The 22,821-nt window shown below is 59.7% G+C and overlaps 2 protein-coding genes across 6 annotated transcripts; one reads left to right on the top strand and one right to left on the bottom strand.

The window, feature by feature from the left end:
- Positions 1 to 9,478: 9,478 nt before the first annotated feature.
- LOC131417811 (uncharacterized) lies at positions 9,479 to 15,761 on the top strand. 5 transcript variants are annotated; one of them, XM_058561773.1, is made up of 7 exons: positions 9,479 to 9,729; positions 11,327 to 11,410; positions 12,149 to 12,237; positions 12,685 to 12,870; positions 13,552 to 13,689; positions 13,927 to 14,119; positions 14,669 to 15,761. In XM_058561773.1, the coding sequence occupies exons 1-7, from the start codon at positions 9,528 to 9,530 to the stop codon at positions 14,950 to 14,952; spliced, it is 1,176 nt and encodes a 391-aa protein (XP_058417756.1). In that variant the 5' UTR covers positions 9,479 to 9,527; the 3' UTR covers positions 14,953 to 15,761. The 5 variants fall into 5 exon arrangements, with proteins under 5 accessions (XP_058417756.1, XP_058417754.1, XP_058417753.1 ...); XM_058561771.1 differs by having other exon boundaries at positions 13,552 to 14,119; XM_058561770.1 differs by having other exon boundaries at positions 12,149 to 12,870.
- Positions 15,762 to 16,213: 452 nt separating this feature from the next.
- TMEM235 (transmembrane protein 235) lies at positions 16,214 to 21,626 on the bottom strand. Its single transcript, XM_058562064.1, is given in 6 exon segments — positions 16,214 to 16,384; positions 16,615 to 16,700; positions 18,939 to 19,022; positions 19,025 to 19,069; positions 19,667 to 19,747; positions 21,446 to 21,626. Coding segments are annotated over 6 exon segments (648 nt in total).
- Between the last annotated feature and the right edge of the window lie 1,195 nt (positions 21,627 to 22,821).

Here is a 22,821-nt window from a genome sequence, read left to right as displayed (position 1 = left end):
GGGCCACCCACCAGGTCAGGCAGAGCTCTTTGCACACACCATGTTGCGTGCCTTTGCTGGAGCTGTCCTCTGGTGGCCCCCAGCCCACCATGTAAATCCTATTCCTCTCTCTGGGTCCATTTCCCATCTTTGGAAAGAAGCCCCTCACACTCCTCCACTCTCAGTGTTCTCCTCCACATCTCTTCAAGTATTTCCTTAACGCCGTCGTGTTCCAAGCTCCATTCTAAGGATCCCGAGAACAAAAGATGCAGGTCTTGCTCTCTAGTAGTCTTCAGCCCAGTGAGAGACACCGATGACAAGGGCAGCTCTCAGGTAAGCCAGGTGCAGACAAAATAGGGAGAAAGGGGTATGTGTCTCGGCAGAAGGTTGAGGGCTATCATGGAAGACTTCCTGGAGGAGGAGACAAGCTGAGCTGGATTCCTCCAAGTGCGGAAGGGGAGGAAGCCTGGACAGTGCTTCCAGGCCCTCCCAGCACTGCCCCCTGCTGGCTCTCTCACACCCGTGTACTCACAGCCAGACCTTTGAGGTATGGGTTCCAGTCCCAACTCTACTACTTACCAGCAAGTTACTCTACCTCTTGGACCTCAGTTTCCTCACCTGTAAAATGGGGATCGTGGACCCGGCCGTGCAGAGCTCCTGGCAATCCATCCTCGGTCTTCTGTCTTCAGCAGTAGACAAAGCACCCTACCCCAGCACCCAGCACAAGCTGGGAAACCTAAGAGGCACCTAGTCGACATTGACTGCTGGATGGATCGAGGACCTTGGAGTTTTCTTCCAGATCTTCCTTCCTTGGCAGCAACAAGTCCTGGCAGGCAGCACCAGCCTCTGCCCCCCGGCGTCTGGGAACGCACCTTATGCTCGGGATCGCGGGCATCTTGTACCGTCAACCGCCCACCCAGCCAGGAACACGTGACGGCACGAGCTTCGTCCTGCCCCTGCCTTGGGCCCGCGGGAGCGTGACAAATATTTCTTTGTGGAATTGAGCTCTCCAGCAGCGAAGGTCCGCCCAGGGACCCAGGGCTGGAGAGACAAGTGGGCGTGCCTCAGCAGGTGCCAGTTCTCTGTGTCATCCTCCATTCTGAGGAAAGGATTCTTGGGTTCCTGATCAGAGGGCCCACCATGGCTACCTCTCTCCCACACACCGGGACCAGGGCGAGCTCAGTCTTGTCGCTGCTCCCGATGGGAGCAAGCACCCACCAGAGAGAGGCCCGAGCCCCATCTGTGCCCACGATACCTCCTGGTCCTTCGACCACGCCCCCACCCCATCACCCCATCAAGCCAGCTCGAGACTTTTTGCTGCAGCCAGCCCTCCAGGTCCCTGAACATGGGGACTTCCCTTCATCCTGCCGTCCTGGACTTTGAGCTCGGCAGGCAGGTGCACAGGATAAGAAATTATAAGACCTAAGAGACAGTGACCTTCAAACCTTCATACTGTTTGGATCATGCACCCTCTACTGAGAAATATTTGAGCTCATAACTCCATATGAGCTCATAACTCCATATGTATAGTTATTTATAGATTATAAGTCTCCATGACAATATGAATCTATTACTTGTATTATAAAATATTCACGGAAGATAGACATTTTAAAGGGATGAAATTTAAATACTAAGCATGAAGTTCTCCTCTCCAGCCCAGGGGATCATTCTGTGGTATCCCATTTTGGAGACCAAGGTCAGGGGGAGGCCCCTTGGACTCCCCAGTTATGATGGGGTCCCTGGTGCCTCACCTACTTTGGCCCATTCCCTAGCCTCAGGTTCCAACCTCCCTTCTTCCCAAAGACCCCCAAACTCTGCCACTATGAAGACCATGCTTTTCCTGAGCCCAGCCATCCTGCCAGCAGTTGGGGAGCCAAGTCCGGGGTGCCTGGGGTGCCCAGGGTGCTCCACTCTCTGCAGGGCTTCCAGGGGAAGAGAAATTAGACTTGTCTGTGGCACAAGGGACAGAAACAGGAACCCTGGGGACAGGATAACAGAAGGATTGGGATTCCTTATGAGATAAACTTCTCACAGGTGTCCACCACACGGGAGACATCATGGGATATTGTTCATAAACGAGGGAGATCTGTCCCCAGGGCACCGGACATCTGTCTCAGGATCCAGAACCTAGTGGAGGCTGGGCAGCCATTCTTGCCCACGTCCCTGTGACCTTGTGACCTTCTGGTGTAGTGGGGAGGCCCACCCAGGGTGGACAAGATGGGCAAACCCTGGGATTCTGCAACAGAAATCCTTTCCCATCCTTGCCTCCTAGGGAGAAGGGCCCCAGGAGTCTCTAGGGCAGCAGACCCCAAAGCCCCAATTTCTTCTGTCCGTATGAATTCCGTCCACGTCTGCTTTCCAGAACCTTCTTTGCCTTTCCTTCCCACACAGGGTCTGGCCCTGGTGGCTGCAGGAGTGGGAGACGGGGAGGCAGGGGAGAGTCTGAAGGGAAAGGCTTTCCCCATGGGTCCTCTGCCAGGCTGGAGAGGCAACGGGAGGAGCCCTCGCATGCAGAGCCTGTGGCCCCCTTGTCCTGAGGTCCTCTGCGCCTGGCACGCGGTCAGCATCTGTGGAATTGGAGCCACCCGCAGACGGGCTGCTGTGCCCATGCCCGCTGTGTAACCCGTCTGTCCTCCCCGCCTGCTGGGCTGAGGGGCCGGGGCAGAGGCCCTGGGAACAGGCAAGGACCCGGCCGGCACAGAGCTGACCCCGCGCCTCGGCCCAGGCTGGGTAACAGGAAGCGAGAGGCCGATGCCGGTAAACGAACGAGATTCGAGAGATTAGAGGTCTGCTGCCTGATCAGAAGCCGCCTGGAGTTGGAGGACAAGTTACTGGAAGGAGGAGGAAGCTGCAGCAGTAAATAACGCCAGACCCCGGACACTTGCCTCTGCTGCCGGGAGCCCCGCTGGGGCATGCAGACTGGGGGCCTCGGGAGGGGCAGGTGGGCAGAAGGTGCACAGTGTGCTCCGGCTGCAGGCAGAGCTGGGGGCCTGGGAAGGTGGGGGGTCCAGAGGGTCCCCTGGGCCCAGCTGGCAGGGCCTGAAATGTAGGGGGGCTCCAAAGCTCTACAGGAGGTCCCTTGGGCCCAGTCCCCACTGGGGCTACTGCCCGTGTACACCCAGCCCCACCCCCTAGGGAGACCCTTGAAATGGGGACCCGGCCCTGGGCTTGTTTGGCTCCCCCTGCAATCCTCCCTGCCCCCACCCCAAAGCCGATTCCTGGAAGGCTGGCTGCTTCTCAGCAGAACAGAGGGAGCCCTGGGGCTACTGTCCCAGCGGATTTCCCAGGATTCCAGCTGCTCTGTCCACCAGGCTGCCAGGTCTTCACACTAGACTTTTCTGCTCCTCAGGCCCCCCGAGGCTCCTGAGAAGCCTTTAAGATGCAGAGCTCCCCAGTCTGGGTGCCTCTGTGGAAGAGGTGAGACTCTGACCCAACACCTCCAATCCCAAGAGGCTGAACCTCAGCCTCACACAGGCTGGGAGGGACCCTGGGAGGCAGCAGAGGCCTCCCACTCCCACAGGGAGGGGGCGGTTAGGGATGGAGGGGCAGTGCTGGGCTGAGGGAGGGGCCCAAGAGAGTGGCACGGGCGGGCAATGCCCAGGATGCACCAGGCACTCTGAGGTTCAGGGGCTAAAAGGCCTGCCCAAGGCTGCCTTTTATTCCTGAAGCCACAGTGGCGCTGGTCTCCCCCTCCTCCCTTTCTCTTCTGACCAAGACCTTCCCAGCCCCACCCCAACTGCTCCCTCCTCAAGCCAGGACACTGATTCTCACCCTGACCCCGGCAGCCTGCCCCGCTGGCCTGGACCAGGGCACAACGGCCATCTGGGCGCACAGCCACTCGGCCCAAAGAGCACAGGGAGGCCCCGGGTGGAGGGAACGCGGCCTGGGCATCAGAGGGCGGCTTTTCTCCGAGCTGCAGTCTCCATGCGTCTGCAGCCAGGTGAGTGAGTGGCAACGAGGAACGATCCATCAGGCTGTGTAAACTTCGTGGGAGGTCAGGACTTCAAACTGGAGAAGACAAGTTGGAGGCCAACACCGTGACCGCAAGGCAAAGAGAGAGCTCTTACACAGGACACTGATCGTAAAGGGGAGGGCAAAGTACATTTAAGTACACAACACGAAGAACTGGTCAACTATCAAGAATTCCACAAAAGTGAAAAGACAGCCCACAGAAAGGGGGAATTTGTTTGCACCGGTATAACTAACAAGGATTCATATATGGCATATATAAATAACTCTGAAAATCAATGAGAAAAGAATTAGGCTCCTCACAGAAGAGGAATCCAGATGGCTGCAACATAAGAAAAGATGCTCGACTTCCTTAGTTATGGGAAAGAGCAGATTAGAATCAGAAAATACCGCCACACATCCACCAGAATGGCTGAAGTTACAAAGTCCGATCACACCAAGCGATGGGAGAGTGACAGCACGGCAAAGTAGGAGGTTACTCATTTCAGCCTCACGGGAGACGATCTGGCCTTGTCGAGTAAAGCTGGAGATAAGCATCGGCTGCCTCAGCAGTTCCGTCCTGCAGAAGCGTGCGCACGTGCGCCCCAGGAAACAACGCTCATGCTCGCAGCAGCACTGTTGGTAAACCAAATCTGAAAACAGCCCAGGGTCCCGAAACAGGTAGGAAGGAGAGAGAAACTGTGGTCTAGCACACTGTGGAAAACTACGCGGCCGTGGCGAAGAATGAACTACAGCTGCATCACAGATAGATCTTGCAGGCGTAATGTGGACCAGAAGGAGCCAGGCATATGAGGGCACATGCTGACTCAGTTTATATCATGTTCAAAAACCGCCAGCACTCTGCCATTACTGAGGGATCCATCCATGGGGGCAAAACCGTAAAGAAAAGCAGGTCATGATCATAAATTCAGACCGTAGCAGTAACTTCTGGCAGAGCAAGGGGTTCTGAATGGCAAGGAACCTTCTGGAATCTTGGCCATGTTCTATTTCTTGATCTGAGTGGCAAGGATATGGGAGTTCATTTTACATTTGTATTTATTTGTAAAAGTGTACAAATATGTGTCATGCGCTTTTCTGTATTATGTTGTGTGATATTTTACAACTGTTTTGAAAACACAAGTGTATCTGACCGCCCACCATGCCAGGCCCTGGGGATCCGGCCACGTGGACTCCCACCCAGCCCCGCCCCAGCAATCACAATGCCGGAGCTGATGGAGCGCAGATGAAAGTTCTGTGGTTTTCCCTCAGCCTGGACAGCTTAGGGTCTCCCAGCTGCCGTAACCTCAGGCCCATCGTGGGCTGTCTGCAGACTCTGCTTGCTGAGCTGTGGGGTGCAGCCCCTTCTCCCCCTCAGTGCCCCCAACCTCTCCTGGTCTCCTCGTTTGGAGTTCCCAAGACAGCTCTGAAGGTGACCCACTGATGTGCTGTCTCATTTCCTTCCCGAGTTGGGGAGGTGCAGGAGCATGGAGAAGCTGTCTTTCTATCCCCATCCCTCCCTCCCACCAGCACATGTGGCCTTGACATAGGGTGGCCCCCACAGGGGCCAAGTGCGTGCCTGGCCAGGGCCCCCAGGCCCAGTGCTCTGTCCTTTGCAACCCCCCCAGTCTGGGGAGATGATGGTGCAAACAGCTCTCCCATAACTCCCAGGCTGTTGGGCCTGGACCCAGGCCAGCGCCCTATAGATCCTGCGGGCTCGGAGCCAAGAGGATGGGATGGGAATGACATTTCCCCCAACCTGTTTACCAGGACCCGGGGCTGCTATCTCCAGCTCCAATCTGCTGCCTCCCTTTATCTCAGCGGGGCCAGCCCTGGGTTCCCAGCAGCAGCCTCCCCGCTGCTCACTTCCTGCCAGCGGCCCAGCATTACAGGAATATGCACGCTGAACTCGGCTCGTGCGTGTGTGAGTGTGCGCCCACACCCCAGAGCCTGCACCTGGAGGGGTGCCAGGGAGCCTGGGGGTGCCATAGAGGCAGCCACCCCAGGACTCATATCTCGCTCTCCCTGCAAGTCTGTCCAGTGTCCTCCCACTGCTCTGGGGAGCAGCAAACAGATATCTCAAGAAGGCCAGGGAAGGGGCTATCTTGGGGACCCCCAGACCTTCCCCCATGGAAAGACCGAGGCAGGACCAGCATCCGATCCTCATCCATTTCTGGCCTCCTCCTGCACAAGGACCCAGGGTCCTCCAAAGTCAGAGCTCCTGACAAAGCTCCCTGCCTCACTCGACAGTGTCCGTGCTGCCCACGGGTCCCAGGGTCGGGAGAAGTTGAATCAAGCATTCCCCCCTTGTCAGTCATTCAGCTGGAATTACCGAGAACTGTGAGTCAGTAGCGAGCTGTGCACACTGGACACTCCAATGGCCAAGAGTGTCCTGACCCCTGCCCATAACTGGCGGGCAGTGAGAAGAGATGCTACTGGCACCCCAGAAGGAGGGCCACCTGCCTCCCCTGCTAGACTGGGGTCAGGGGGGCTTCCCGGAAGAAGGAACATCTCAGCTGACACCTGAAGACTGAGAAGGTGGTAACCAGAGACACAGGTCGAAAGAAGAGTAGGTGTAAAAACCTGGGGGCGAGAGAGAGGCCAGCGCATTCGGGGAACAGAAATGTTGCAATCAGGCTGAGGTATGGTGTGAGGGAGGCGGCTGAAAGGATAAGGCCAGGGGGCAGGGGCGCAGGAGGGGAGAAGCTGGGGGAGAAGGAGGAAGCTGACGTGGGGGATGGGGCAGGTCTGCACGGAGGCAGGAGATGACCCCATGCCCTCCAGGGATGGCCGCTGGTGAGGGGGCTGGACAAGGGGCTTCTGGTTTCTCACCTGGGCCTGGGGGCTGTGAACTGTCCCTCAGATCTCAGACGCAGCCAGGGACACACATATGCACCTGCACACACATATACACATATATATATACATGGGCACACACACAAATGGGCACACCCACCCACATACCCACCCCACACAAACACACATACCCATACACACGTGTACACACCTACAAGCCACATATTTGTGTGTGCATGTATACACATGTGTGCACATGTAAACAATACTTATACACATGTACACACACATATACACAGAAACACATTCACACACACATATACACCTAGACAACCCCCTGAGACCAAGCCTTGGCTAGAGAGTCCCCCCCATGACAAGGCCTCAGAAACATACTTCATTGCCCCAGGGAGGGCCCCCACACTTCTCCCATGATAGCCCACCTTTCCTGCTCCCTCCACTCTGGGACAAGCTACCACTGTGTCGAGGTGGGGCTGGCACAGGTGCCCTGGGACTGGGTAGGAGGTGACAAGCAGCCACCTGGCAGAAGCAACCTCTGTTGGGCCCCACCTTCCCCTAGGAAGGGGCCAGGTCTCTGGGGAGACAGTTCTGCTGTGGAAAGAGAAAGGCCCGTTTAGTGACCAGCTGTGTCGCCTTGGTGGCGTTCTTGGGTTGCCCCAAATGCTCTGCCCAGTCTCCCTCCCCTGAGGTGGCTGTGAGGATTAACAGGAAGGCTGTGGTTGGGAAGACTTGGAAGAACCTGCAAACAGAAGGCCATCCTGTGGTTCTGCCATGGCTGGGAGGTGCCTGGGGCTCCAGCTGTTTGCCCCTTTCTCCCCACTTCCCTGAGAGCCACCATCGCTGCTCCAACCCCTCCCTTCCTTCCCACAGAGGCCTCTGCTCCCCACCCCCCACTTCCCAGCAGAAGGGCTGGAGCCAGACACTGAGATAAGGGGCTTGTTTTCGAAGGGCCTGGAATTCGGTGAAGATTGCGGGTCAGGGCCAGAGGGGCCCTGAGGTTGGAGAGGGCACTGTGAGTCTTTCCTTTAGATGAGGGTCCTTGGGGCCACAGACCCTACAGGAACTTGCGATTTCCGCTCTTTCAAGATGGCCCCACCAGGCCCGGGGGGAGCGGTGGAGAGCTCCAGGGAGGCGGCCCAACCCTGACGTGGCTGTGGGCTCCATCTCCACCCTGCTCACGTCTCCAGCCAGGCCAGCCTTCTTTCAGGGCCTCAAACGCTCCAGCTGCCTCCTGACCCAGCCTCTACCCATGCTGTTCCCTCTGCCTGGAGCACTCTCCCCTCTGCCTTTGTCTGATTAACGCCCTGCTCTGCCTTCAAAGCTCAGCCCAATCACTGCTTCCTCCAGGAAGCCAGCCCTGATGCCTTGACCAGGCCCACTGCAGCTTCTCCCAGCGTCGACATTCTCCCTGCTGCTGCTCCTCTCCCGGGCAGCATCCTGTCCCCACCCTGAGGACCTGAGCTCCGAGGGCAGGCTGTCCTTGCAGCCTGTAGGAGGCCCAGTCCAGCCGAGTCAGGGTGCATCTCATGCAGCAGCACCAGTCCCCAGGCCCCGGGCTATAACCAGAAACGATGATAATAGCAGCAGCAGTAAGTGAGCAAACACTCTCACACACTCTTTTTTTTTTTTTTTTTTGGTGAGGAAGATCAGCCCTGAGCTAACATCCACGCCAATCCTCCTCTTTTTGCTGAGGAAGACCGGCCCTGAGCTAACATCTATTGCCAATCCTCCTCCTTTTTTTCCCAAAAGCCCCCGTAGATAGTTGTGTGTCATAGCTGCACATCCTTCTAGTTGCTGTATGTGGGATGTGGCCTCAGCACGGCTGGACAAGCTGGGCCTCAGTGCGGGCCCGACCCGAACCAGGGCTGCCAGTAGCGGAGTGTGCGCACTTAACCGCTAAGCCACCGGGCCGGCCCCTCCACGCTCTAACCACCAGCCAATCACCAACATCAGCACAAAACACGCAAAGTCATCGAATCCTAAAAACAGCCCATTTTTCGGTTAGGGAGACTTCACGGCTTGTCCAAAGCTGCACACCGGTAAGCGGGGGCTTGAGTCAGCGGGTGCCCTTCACCACTACCCACACCACCTCTTGGTGGAGACAGCCCACCCCTCAAGGGCAGGGGGGATGGAGGAGGGGACTTTCTACGCACGCCTCTAATTCTGCCTCCCATCATGCTCCGTGACATCAGACGCTCGCACCGGCTGCACCGTCTTTGTGTCCCTCTGCCTGGCACAGAGCAGGTACTCAACAGATCCGTATTGAAAAACGTAAGTGATGGGAAGCTACTTTTCAGTGGGAATGCAACACAGAGGTTCAGAGCCGGACTCTGGGCCTGGCCACTTCCCCGCCAAGTGACCTTAGGCAGTCCGTTAGCTTTTGTACGTCTCAGTTTCCCCACGAGGATGATAATAGTACTTGTCTTTACTGCCTTAGCATTTGTACAGTGCCTGGCATATGGTAAGAGCCACATGAGCGTCTGCTCTACAAAACATTGCCCGGCCTTGCTTTCTTCTTCAGTAAGCAGAATCCTCCCTCTCCCACACCCTGGGCTCACGCGGTGCCCGCCGAACTACAACTCCCAGCATGCCGCGGGGCCCTCCCGCCCGGATTCGCCCGGGGCTGACGCGACGAAGCCCGAACTACAACTCCCAGCGTTGCCGGGGAACTCCCGCCTGTCCGGGTCAGCCGCAGACGAGGTCCAGGAAGTCCCGCCGCCCCGACACCGCGGCTCCCCGTCGCCGTCACCGGGGAGGGTCGTGGCAGGTGGCTGGGCGCTGCCCCCGCCATGCTCCGCAGACTGGCCCGGACCGCGGCCCAGTGGCACGGGGCCCTCTGGGCGCGGGGGTCTGGGAGCTGGGCGGGGGTCCCGGCGCACGTGGTGGACCTGCGCAGCGACACGGTGACCAAGCCCGGGCCGGCCATGAGGCGCGCCATGGCCGAGGCGGTCGTGGGGGACGACGACTACGGCGAGGACCCCACCGTCCGCGGTGAGCCCGGCGTGCGGGCTGGGGGTCGTCGCAGCGACCCCAGAGTGCTGTCCGTGGTGCTGGCGGGAGAGGCGGCCCGGGGCGTAGGGATGGCGGCTCAGTGGCAGGCTAAGCGCTGCGCTCTGCATCCTTGCTGCTCAATCTGGCCCATCACCAGAGAGCCTGTTAGACATGCAGATTCTCGGGTCCCACACTTACCTGCTGAGCCAGAATCTGCATGTTAACAGGATCACCAAGTGATTCCTGTGCACATTAAAGTGTTGCCCAACTGCCGGATGAGATGGATGTTATCCCATCTTGCAGAGGAGGGCTCTGAGATGCTGAGCGAGGCGCTCAAGGTTCCATACCTAGTGAATGGCAAAACAGGATTTGAACCCAGGTCTCCTCCCTCTAAAACCTATAGCTGTTGTCCTACACCGACCGCCTTCCTGCATGAAGACAAACAGAAAACGCATCTAGAGAACCACAGGCTGCACCTCCCGAGGAGTGGGTTCTGATAACCCAGGGAGTGTTTTAAGACACAGTGACTGACACTCCACCCTGAGTTGAGAGTTGCCACCACTGTGAACCACTGCTGGGGTGTGGACAATCCTCAACTGTGCCAGGACAAGCCACAGGGTTGCCACTTGAGTCCCGAGGGCCTGTCTGTGGGGTCAGGTGATGACTGGGGCTGGTCATACATCCAGCAGACACCCACTGTTGCCTGGAACTTCAAAGATGCTGAGCCCACTGCTCAGCAGGCAGTCTGCTGAAAAAACAGTCACCACTGTCAGGGTGGGGGAGGTGCTGGGGTTGACAGGAGTCCTAGGAGAGTGCCTTGGGAACTGAGGGGGTGGGGAGGCATGGGACTCACATGGGAAGGGGGACTTTGCAGAGGAACCCTCTTAAAGGGTGAGTGGAACCCCTTGGCAGGGAAGGGAGTGCTGGCTTACCAGGTGGGGAACTGCAGAAACAAGCACAGTGGTGAGAAAGGTGTTCAGGATATGGATAGGGAATGTGGTTGGAGTGTGGGGTGTAGGTGGGCACCCCATCCCTGGAGGAGAAGGCAGAGGCCTGCTCTTGCCGGCCTTGAATGTCGTGCTAAAGGCTTCAGACTTGATGCCGCAGGCACAGGGGAGCCTCAGCGGGATTTAAAGCAGGAGCCAGAAGCCCCATTCCCCTCAGGCCCCCCAGAGTCTCCCCTTCTGAGGGCTCCTGTCCTTCCATTCTGGGAGAGGAAGTCAGCAGAAAAACCACAGGGCCCCACCTGCAAGGGGCTGATGGGAAAGGAAGTGAGACAGGTGTGAGGTCTGGGTGGGACAGGGGGGTTCAAACCACAGAGTTTCCATGTGGGGGGAGACCATGGCCCAGGAGGAGGCGGGGCACAGAGGGTTGACTGAGGGACCTCTGGACTGGGATATGCGGTCACCAAGACCACAAACTGCAGCTGGCAGACCGGGACTCCAGTCCCCTGGCCAGTCACCACAGCCTCCGGTGAAGTGCCCTCATCTGGACACAGGCTCGTGGTTGTAATGCAAGGAGAGCACTTGGAAAAGTAGCTCTGAGTGAGTGCCACTGTTGATGGAGCACCCGCCCCCCATCCCTTCCCTCTCCTCAGAGCTGCAGGAAAAGGCTGTGGAGCTGCTGGGGGTGGAGCAGACCTTGTTTGTGCCCACCAACACCATGGCCAACCTCATCTCTGGTGAGTGTGGGGTGGCTTCCGTTAGCCTTCCAGGTCCATGCTACTCTCCTTTGTGCCAGGGGGCTGTGACAACATCAGTGGGATCCCAAGCCTTCCGGATGTCTGTTGGGCTCAGCCAGGGGGGCCCCTGGCAAGAGATGAGGGAGGGGAGGAGAGTGAAGTCAGCATGTCCGTGCCCCTCCACCAGCTCCCTCCTTCAGGGGTCTCCCTGGGCTAGACAGGCAGCCTTCTCCACACCACCCCATCTCCAGGTTCCTGTAACCACACCCTCCTCTCGCCCCTTCTGGCCTGGGGGTCCTGCACTGACCTTCGTGACTTCCCTATATGCTGCCACACCTTTATGAATTATCCCTTTATTAAGCTCTCTGGTTTCCCAGTGTGCCCTGTCTCTTGCCACTCCAGCTGATGCCTGTGCCCTGGGCTGCTTGTCCTCCATGGGCAGCATCATGGCTGGCTTCTCTGTGCAGGAGATGCTCTGCAGGTGGGCCGCAGGGCACAGGGGTGCAGGCTGTGCAGGGCCCAGTGCTTCACAGAGTTGTTGTCCTAGACTTGTGTAGTTAGTGGGATGGTTTTCCAGCACGTGGCAGTAAGGTGTCTTGAAGGGGCGCTGTTTCCTAATTGCCGTAGGCACTTGGGAGCTGGCTGTGGACCTGGGGCTCAGCCTGGCCGAGCTGGGTGGGGGCAGATGGGCCCCATGGGACTTGGTGCCAACAGTGCCCCCTACCCCATCTATCTCAGTGATGTGTCACTGCCGGCGCCGGGGCTCCCAGCTCCTCCTCGGGCAGGAATGCCACCTCCATGTCTATGAGCAGGGCGGGGTGGCTCAGGTAAGGACCCAGCTCCCCTCACCTGGGGCCAGCGGAGGGTGCTCAGCACTTCTGGTGGGAACCTGCTTCCCAGGCAGGGCGTCTGGATGGGCAGAGGGGAGAAATGGCTGGGATGGTGGCCTCTCCAGAAAGGCGGGAAGGAGAGACGTTCCCAGATTGAGCACACGGGGGCAGCCACGGCTCAGGTCAGCCGTTGGGACAGTGGCCATGCTTGGTGCCCTGCTGCCCCCTAGTGGGCACTCAGGGCACCAAGGCAGAGGGACAGCAACCTCTCCAGAGCACACAGAGCCTGTGTTCCTTCCGCTCCTTACCTGGGATGTCTGTGCCCAAGTCCACAGCACAAGGGGAAGGCTTCAAGGCCCAGAGCTGGGAGGAGCAGAAAGGACAGAGGTAGGAGGTGCTGCTGGACCCCTGGACCTGATCCTTCATCCCCCCCAACACCTGCAGATCGCAGGGGTGCACTCCCACCCCCTCCCAGACCTGCCCCATGGCACCCTGGACCTGGCTGAGCTGGAGAGGATGGTCACGCGGGGCCTTGGGAGCCCCTACCACCCAGTCTGTGAGCTCATTTGCCTGGAGAACACCCACAGCAGCTCGGGGGGCCGGGTCCTCCCCATCAACTACCTACGCCAGGTAGGCTGGCCCACCACTGTGCCCCCCACCACCAGCTGCTGGCTTCCTGTCTCCCCTGAGCTCTCCTGGGATTTAATCTCCTCCGATATGCGCTGTGGGTGCCCATGAGTGGCCAGAACTCCTGTGAGGGATGTGTGTGTCGTCCTAGGCCGTAGATGCAAAGGGAATGAGTGCCCCAGTTTAGGGACCCCAGTGCCCAAACTTCCCCCAAAAGAGCAAGACCCCCAGGGAGCCGAGTCCCAGAGCAGCACCAGCCTGCGCCTGGTCGTTACCACCAGTGTGCGAGGGCTGAGCTCTGGCTCACTGGCGTGACAACCTGGGCAGTGACAAGCTCTCTAGACCTGTTCCTGCCTGGGGCATGGCACTGAGAGCGTCTCCCTCATGGAGCGGTGGTCAGACTTAGCTAAGATGAGGCATTTATCGCTTGGACCACGGTAAGCATTTGGCCCACGGTGAGCACACCATAAACATGAAATAAAACACCTTCCATCGAGAATGACACCCAGGCCCAGGCAGCAGAAGTGACTGCTCCAGTCTCACATGGCCAAGCTGGTCACCAACCCTGGAGTCTCCTGACTCCAGACCCCTCGTGCTTCCTTGAGGAACCAAGCCCAGTGGCCTTCTGGAGACCCATCCTCCCTCCTCCCCTCCCTCTGACCTCTGCCTGCACCTTGCCCCCAGGTGCGCCTCCTGGCCCGGAGCTACGGGGTACGGGTCCACCTGGACGGGGCCCGGCTGATGAACGCCTCGGTGGCTCTGCACGTGCCCCCGGCGCGCATCGTGGAGCACTGTGACTCTGTGTCTCTCTGTTTCTCCAAGGTGGGAAGTCGCTGGGCCGCCCCCCAGACACAGGAGGGTGGGGTTGCCTGCAGCAGGCGGCTGAGTTGGGTTCCTGGGCTCCTGTGCTGGCAGCCGCTGATCCCATTAACCCTTCCCCAGATGGGACCACCTTGTCCGCCCTTTCCCATCCCCTTCGCGCCCCCTCCCCCGGCCCCAAGGACAGAGACGCCCACCCAGGGGGCAGAGGAACAGGATTCTCTCCTCTCTTCCTCCCAGGGCCTGGGCGCACCCGTGGGGGCCCTGGTTGGGGGGCCCAAGGACTTCATCGAAGAAGCCTGGCGCCTCCGGAAAGCCCTGGGCGGGGGAATGCGCCAGGCGGGGGTGCTAGCAGCAGCTGCCCTGGTGGGACTGGCTGACGCCGAGGAGGTGCTGCTGAGGGACCACCGGAATGCCCAGAGATTCGCTAAAGGTGCCTGGACCACAGCCTCCCACCCTCCCTTCCCTTTAGTCCCAGGCAAGTGCCTGAGGGTCCCCTGCAGCGGGGCCCAAATCCCCAGCAGGTGTGCATCCTTCGACTCTAGCAGGGTGAAAGTTAGCTGCTGAGCTGCTGCAGGGGGATCCAGGGAATCAGCAGTGCTTGACCAGGCTGCACCCGGCACGGTGCCCAGACCAGTGAGCACTGAATTCTTATTCCCTGCAGGATCCAGCAGAGTGTAGCCTCTAACTTGGGTCTTTACATCCATTAATTGAGTCCTCATAATAACCGCATCATGTCCCCACTTTACAGATGAGGAAACCAAGGCCCAGAGAGGTTAAATGATTTGTCTAAGGTCACACAGCTAAAAAGTAGCAGAGCCAAGTCTGGTGACTCCAAAGGCCATGTCAGGACTGAGGGTCCCTCTTTTCCTCCCGCAATGGTTGGGCTGCCCTCACCTTTCCTTGGGTGACAGGGCTGGGTTGTGGGGGCGGTAGTGGGATCCCAAGGTTGGGCTCCACTCACCACAGGACCTGGGCCTAGGGCTCCAGGAACTGGCGTCGCCCCTCTGCTCCGTGGATCTCACGGCCGTGGAGACGAACATGGTGATGGTGAGGGTGGACGGGCCGCCGCCCGAGGAGCTGTGCCGGCGCCTGCAGGCCGTGAGTGCCGATGAGGTGGCCCAGACTGGCCGCGCAGTGCGAGTGCTGCTCTTCCCCTGGACGGAGCGGTCGGTGCGCGCTGTGTGGCACCGTGACGTCTCGGCACAGGACACTGAGCTGGCGCTGAGGAAGTGGGGGTTCGTGCTGAGGCAGCTGGGGCCCTGAGGACGAGGTGCCCGGATCCTGTGCCCAGCTGGGCTCGGGCAAGGAGTGGAGGGTCCCCAGGGAGTGGGCAGGAGGACAAGCAGTCAACAGAGCCCCCGTCATCGGCTCGTCTCCTCGGACCCCTTTACCTCCCATGACGCTCAGGATGAAGCTGCCACTGTGTTCCTCCAGCCAGCCCCGTGTGCCCTCTGTGTCCAGACGGGGTGCCCAAGCAGGCAGTGACAGGCGGGACCCCATCCCAGCCCCCTCCCCACAGCCTGGGAGGCAGCCAGGGCAGGCCCTCTGCCCCACAGACAGAGAGGAATGCCCTGAGCCGGTGAGAGCTCAGGGGCTCTGTTGCAGTCATCTAATACAGATTACCTTTTCAAACAATAAAATTTTCTGTTTATAAAATACTATGTCTTAATTTTAGAGAATGTGGGACTCGATCTCATTTTTAGCAACTCCTGGGGTAATTTCGGCAGACTCGGGTTAAGACCAACCCTCCTGCCGATGTCAACTAGAAGACCTGGACAAGGTATATTTTTAAAAATCACCCAAGAATCATAACTATTAATGTTTTAGTAGATTTTGTTCTGGAGATATATGCAGGTATGTATCTCAATCGTGTGTGTATTTTAATAGGGCAGCTGTGCCGTCACATCAGTGCTTTGAAAGCCCCTAACAGGAATCCCAGGACGAGGCTCTGCGAGGGTTGAGTGGTGATTTCAGTGTACGAAGTGTGAAGTTTTAGAGCCCAGGTGCAGTTAGGAAGCTGCCAGAAACACAGGTTTGGAGCTCAGGAGAGGGCCTGGGCTAGAGGCGCAGATGCGGGGGAGGGCCCCAGGGTGGAAATCTTGAGGGCAGTGCGTGTGTGCACTGGGAGGAGAGGAGCGCCCTGTGGCAGACCAAGGGGCCCCGAAGCAGAGGACTCTCCCTCTTTCCCTCCCACCCTTAAAAGAATCTAGATCTATGCTTGGGGGATGCAGCATCTGGGGCTCCCCAAGGCCCCAGAACTGCTCTCCTGTGCTAGAGGAGGAGATAACAACTCAGAGAATCAAAAGCAAGCCAGCAACTCGGAACCTCTGTCGCTCTGTCCCTGCACGGCCCTGTCTGGGCAAGTACCAGCAAGTATGTACTGCACGAGTTACCCATTGCTATTCGACGAGTTACCCCAAAACGTAGTGCCTTGAAACAGCAAAAAGCCATAATTATTTCTCGTAGCTTCTGTGTGTTAGGAATTAGGGAGTGGCTTAGCCGAGCAATTCTGGCTTGGAGCTTCTCATGAAGTTGCAGTCAAGACCTCAGCTAGGGCGGCATCACCTGAATAATCCTCTTCCAAGGAGGCTCGCTCACATGGCATGTTGGTGCCGGCTGTTGGCAGGGGGTCTCTGTTCTTATCCGTGTGGGCATCTTTGAAGTGTGACGGCTGGCTTCCCCTAAGGCGAGCAATCTAAGAGATCGAGGCAGAAGCTGCCATGCCTTGTATGACCTGGTAGCACACGTCACCTCCGCAGGATTCTCTTTGCCATCCAGGTCGGCCTGGATTCAGTGTGGCGGGGACTACACAAGGGGTGAGTCCCCAAGACGAGGATGACTGGGGCCGTTCTGGAGGCTGGCTCTTCCATTTGTGGGTGCTGGCTGGGAGTAGGCCCTGAGCTCACAAGAGGTCCCTGTCCTCACAGAGGTCCCTGTCCTGGGTGGGGGCACAGGTGGCATCAGAGGATAGTAGCCAGAGCCAGCCCGCAGGATGGTGCAGACAAATGTGCCTGAGGGAGGAGGGGCCAGAGCGGGGGGTGGGGGCGGGGGGAGGAGGACAGGGTGGAGGGGGACCATCACTGAAGGAAGGGCTTTGATGGGGCCAGAGCGGGAGGAAGAACATGGCCTGCTGGAGGCAGGGCCACCCTAGTCAGGACATGTCCCTTGTCCTCAAGGACCAGAGGCCCATGGAGTCACCGCAAGTCAGGGACGGTGATTGTGAGGACACGGTCTGCAGCTGTAGGGACATCCCCTAGTGAGGGAATAGCTGGTCTGCTTCAGAGTCACTGCTGCTCCTTGTTCTGCTTAAGCACACCAGTCAGTGGTCCTCAGGCACACCTCCAGCTTTCTGTATTTCGGACCCCATAGGGTGGGGGGGGGGTCCTTCCACTGCAGCACGAAGTGGGGGGGGGAGCAGCCACACTGCCGGCATTGGCTGTGGAGTGGATCCACAGGCCGTGGGGACAGACACACTGCAAAGGGCTGGATCTGGTGCACTCTCCTGCTCTCTTCTTGCTGCAAGTAAACACTATACCATGTGAGCCTGGTCTGTGTGTTGTCTGTTTTCAGTGACCTCGAATCATGCACTGGTCTCTCCCCCAGGTGGCACATATCTGCCTTATAACCTTGGCCACACAGCCTGACCACCCAGTGAACTGTGAAACCCTCACTGTGGAGGCTGGCCAATCAGAGAGCGAGGCACGTCCTAGCTGAGTCACACCCCCCACTGGCATGTGGCCTGGAGGCAGGCAGGTCTGTTCTAGAAGAAGGGAAGAGGCAGACGCCACACCTCTCCCCCCATGCCCTCCCTCAGAGAGTCCTGGGATCCCAGCGGCCACCCCATGTGTCTTTTCCACTGTCCTGTCCCCAGAGCCAGAGCCCATGTGCAGTCAGAGAGGCCCAGGATGAAATTCTCGCACTCCCTGTCCCCAGCAAACCGTGGGACAGGCCACTGTGGGGCCAAGGGGAGGGAGAAGTCAAGGGACAGCCTCACAAGCTCAGAGGACCTGCCCACGAAGCCCCCTGGATCCAAAGTTGAAGGCCCCGGGAGTCCTCCCCAGCCTGGAAATGAGAAGGAGCTTGTTGTGTCTGCAGAAGACGTCTCTGGATAGACGGACACACAGACACACACACAGGATGCCTCTGGATGGACAGGCACGCAGACACACACACGGGATGCCTCTGGACAGATTTCCCGGTTACAGCCCCACCCAATTTCTCCTCTCAGTGGCTTCCCAAGGTCCTCTTAATTGGATTTGGGACACACACAGACGGTTTCCGGGGTCAGGACACAGCTGACAGTTTGATTTCTCCTGCTGTCATTGTCTAAACCAAACATCCAGGCTCTGGTCCCCTGGCTCTCTGCGCCAGGCAGGCCCACCAACTCCCTCCCCCAAGGAAGCTGGCCTGCCCAGGAGGGAGCCCGGGCCTGCATGGTCTGGTCCTTGAGTGCCACAGCCAGGACACCAGACTCAACTCAGGCCTGGCTCTGGATGGCAGGGGCCAGTGAGGAATGGCCCCAAGGAGCCGCCAGCCCACTGTCATTGACAGCCAGCCTTGGGCAGTTGGGAGCACTGGGTGGCTGGCCGGGGCAGGTGGCACCAAAAGGCAGTGAAGGGGACCCCAAGACAAGCTTCCTGCTGACCTCGGCGAATCCTCAGACATCTCAGCCAGAAGCTGAGACCACTGAGTGCCCATGGCACAGCATCACGTGAGTCCCTGAAGGCGTGCTTGGCCCAGCGCCCAGCACAGTCTAGATGAATGTCAGCTGATAAACTGTTACTAGTCACAGTCTGGGCCTGGGTTGGGGTCACTGCCAAGGACTCTGAGGCCCCTTCTCACCACATCTTAACGCCTGGCCCTGCCTGGCCAGTGCTAAACCTCTGCCCGCCCTTGCTCCTCCCACCAGGACAGTCTGGGGAGGACAAGGCAGTGAGCGGGTCCCGCCCCACCCCTCGTGCAGGTCCAACAGGGCAGGTCCTGGGATGGCCTCGGAGATCCTCATGCCTCTCGCACCTGCAAGCTCAACCCTGGGGCTGCCCCTGTCCCTGGCTCCGGGCCCACAACCAGAGCCCCTGCTCCTGCCCCTCTGAAGCCCCCGGTGCCACCCAGGGTGCCTTTGCCTCTGTAGCTCAATCCCTAGGGTGGGCTCAGGCTCAGCGCAGCCCAGAGAGGAGCAAGGAATGGGGTGAAAGGAGAGGCAGCACCCCACTCCCAGGACCTGCGACCCCCACAGCCCCCAGACTCACCCCCCAGCAAGAAGTAGCAGCCAGTGAAAAGCAGCAGGGGGACGCTCTGGGAGCTGAGGAGGCCACAGATCCAGCCACACAAGACAGGACGAGGCTCAGGGGCAGAACCACCATGACAGCTCGGTGCAGCACTGTGGGGAGACAGGGCTCAGGGTGCGGGAGGGGACTAGGACCTGCCCCACAAGGGAGGCCCAGGTGAGTGTTTCAGAGCCCTGTCTGCATGAAGTTCACCTGCAGGACACATGGGGCCGCCTTGGCCTTGGCCAGAGGAGGAGATGGACCATCCACCTCCCTCTGATGCCCCATCTCCATGGTAACCACCTGACCCTCCCAGTGGCCACCTCTCGTCCCGGCACAGGCTTCCTGAGGCCCGGGGTGAGGGAGGCTTCCCCAGCACCCTCCCCAACCTCCCAGGCTCCTGGGGGCAGCAGACACATGCCCCCCAACCCACCAGGTGGGAAATGTCCGCCAGGTAGACCCATTTGGAAACATAAAGGAGAGTCCAGAAGAGGCATGGGGAGGGCAGGCTAGCCTGGGAGTCAGGTGCCTGTGGTCACAAGCCAACACAGAGCATGCAGGCCATGGCCAGTTGAGGGGAGTTTTCAAATGTATGTGGAAATGGCCTCTGGGAACGCGGGGTCCGGCTGGAAGTGGTTCTGTGGGTCTAGGATGAGGGCAGCCTGATCCCAGGCTTGCCTGGAGATTAAGGAAGGAGGAGGATGACTCACAGATGAGGTGTCACACCGAGGTGGAGACGTCCAGGCTCTCCCTGGCAAAGGGGTCAATCAGGGGGATGCAGTTGTTCTGCCCTAGAAAGCAGAAAGGATGCAAAGCCTGGTGGACTGGACACTACCCACCCCGTGCTTCTCAGAGATGGGCGGTCCTGCACGCACGCTTGAAGGCGTGCTCTCACCCCCTGCCAGAGCCGAGTGGACCAAGCAGTGACCACAGGGCCCCCTCAGAGTTTCTCCTGGAACTCAGAGTTGGGGCTCCAAATGGGTTTGGAGGGCTCAAGACCTTTCATTTTGTTTATTTAATGTACAGGTAATACCGCAAGGATGCTGTCTAAACTTTCAGTCACCCCAGAGAGGCTGCCCCTAGGCCAGGGTCCCTGAGCATGCTCACACGCGGAGGTCAGGCTTTGCCTGGACAGGGAAAAGGTGCGCGTAACACGGGCTCTCTGCCTCTCGCACACACGTGCACACCTGCCCACAGATGCACCCATGGCACGCGGGCACAAGTCGGGAGGGCTCTGGCGTTAGGTGGTCTGTCAGGTGAATGAACCAACAGCTGGGTCCTTCCTCCCCAGATGCCCTGAGGAAGTCACCCCCCACACACACATTCATAGTCACCTGCACACACACACACTCTCACAGACATGCTCACACTCACATACTCACTTTTACATACACTCACACATTCAAGTTCACAGACACACTCACACACTCTCACACTGACATGTGCTCACATACACACACACACATTCACACACACTCACACCCTGCCGGCCCAGTGCTTGTCCAAGCTGGCTGTGAGGGCAGCAGCTGGGGGCACGGAGAAGCCCTCCAGCCTGCTGGCCGCCCCATCCCTCGGGCCATGCTGAGGAATGCCCTCCTCTCTCCTGGACCTGGCGGCCTGTGCACAGGTTTGAAACGCATGTGATGCTCCTGTTTTCTGCCTGTGCCCACGTCAGGCCATCAGGCTGTGCCGGGAGCAGAGGCCTTGCCCCACACTCCTGGCTGTGCCTGACAGGGAGCGAGGATAATGGGGCTGCCAGGCAGAACCCCCAGGGGGTTGGTAATCAAGAAACAACCCCTGGGATGAGGAACCTGGCCTTCCCACAGGCCCTCAGCTCCCCACACCAGGCCTCCCTCCCCCACCCTCGCCCGACCCCACGCATACCCCCTGCAGATGAGCTGAGGCTCTTGGTGCTGGCCCGGCCCACCTGGGCCCCACCCACCTCCTTCCTCCCTCATTCCTCCAGACCCCCCAATCCTGGTTCCCGAGAGGCATCGTTTTCTCCCTGTTGACAGACCAAGATGTGGAGGCTGAGGGGGCCAAGGTCCCAGGTCACTCAGCTGTGAGTGGCAGAGCCCTTGGGAGCCTTGGGGTGACCTGCCATCTATCAAGTGATGTGCCACTGCTTCTAACACAAGACAGGCCCACAGGTGAGGCCAGGGGACTGCCTGAGGGCTCCTGCTCCGGAAGGCTCTTGGGTCCTTATGGGGCCACCCAGTGGCCCCCCCACTTTTATCTCCCACCCCTGGCCTGGCTCTGAGGCAGAGTCCCTTCCTCCTCCAGCCCCACTGTCACCGCAGCAGTTGGTGGGGGGGGGAGCAGAGACCCCCGAGGGCAGACACACGGGGGAGGGGCGAGGCCTCCAGCGCTGCTCTGGGAGGAGGGGTGAGGGGATGGGGAGTCCAAGGGAAAGGAGTCGCAGCGGGGAGAGCGCGGTCCGGATGGCCACCCCGTCCAGTGCCCCCCTGTCGCCGGCCGGGCCGCGGTACTTTCGCAGATGCGCCAGAGCCCCGAGCGTGAGGAGAGCTGTCCGGCGCGCCCCGTGCGGTTGCCGGCGTCCGCCACGTCCAGGATGTACCAGTAGTCGCTGGCCACGGCGGCGGCCAGCAGCGCAAAGCTGAGCAGCGCGCCCAGGGCGGCGGCCAGGAGCAGCGCGCCCAGCCGAGCCATGCGGGGGTCGGGGGTGCAGGGGGCCGAGGGGGTGCAGAGGGGAGGGGGCTGCAGGGGGCCCCGGAGTCGGGGCGGGAGAGGGGGCAGCAGGGAGTGGAGGGAGCCGAGAGGTGCGGGGGATATCGGGGATTGCAGGGGAGCCGGGAGCTCGGGGAGTGCAGGGGAGTCGGGGTGGGGGGTCCCCCAGAGAGCGGGGGAGCGGGAGAAGCCGAGGTAGTGCGGGAGGCAGGGATGTAGGGAGCGGGGAGAGCCGAGGGAGTGGGAGTGGGGGCAGAGCGGGTTCCAGGGAGTGCGGAGAGCGGGGAAGGGGGTCTTAAGAGGCGGGGAGCTGGGGAGCAGGGCCAGGGAGTGGGAGAGGCGCCGGGGCTCCGAGAGCGGGGGCGCGGGGAGCCGAGCTAGGCTCCTCTGGCCGCGGCGCCCCCTTTCCTGCCTGCGCGCTGGCCTCGCGATCCCCCTGGTGTTCGCAGGGAAGTCGATCCCAACACCGCCGAGCTCGGCCCCAGCGGCAAGGAGGGGAAAGTCGCGGAGCCGTAGGTAGACGTGCCTCACGCCTGGGTTCAAATCCCAGCGTCCCCAACGAGCCAGCTGTGGGTCCCTGGGCAAATTTCTTAATCTCTAAACCTCCAGTTCTTCAGCCGCCGAATGGCTGGACTGAGGAGGCGTAAGGGTGGGGCCTGAAGCGGCCCCAGGAGGGGGCTTAGCTGGCAGCAGGATGGCTGCTCTGGTGCTAGCAGCCTGAATGGTAGGAGGCTGCCCCCTCTGGCTGGGGTACTTGAAGGCAAGCTGGTCCTGTCCTGGTCTTAATCAGTCTCCAGGACCAACCAGAGGGATCCGCTGAAGTGGGGTGGGCAAAGGGCCTATGCAGGCAGCAAGGGGGCTGCAGAAGGAAGGGGGCTTGCTTCCCTTCAGCTCCTAATGACTGTGCACATAGGGCATGGCTGGCCTCTGCCTGTCCGGCACTCCCTTGGCAAACATGCAAGAAGCACCTTCTAGGACAGGTGTCAGGCACTAGTAGGGTGGGAAGCAGAGGAGCCACCGAGAGGCCCCACCCAGGAGCAGGCAGTGACATGCACGGGAGTAACAGGCCGGGCCGTCATAGTGGAACTGTCTGGGATTCAGTCTTGGGCAATGGGAAGGCCTCCTCTCCAGGTGCCTGGACGGTCTGTCACTGCCCCCACCCCCACCCCCACCCCAG

The sequence above is a fragment of the Diceros bicornis genome, chromosome 18 (genome assembly GCF_020826845.1).
Source record: "Diceros bicornis minor isolate mBicDic1 chromosome 18, mDicBic1.mat.cur, whole genome shotgun sequence".
NCBI lineage: Eukaryota > Metazoa > Chordata > Mammalia > Perissodactyla > Rhinocerotidae > Diceros > Diceros bicornis.
This window is presented reverse-complemented; position numbering and strand designations above follow the sequence as displayed.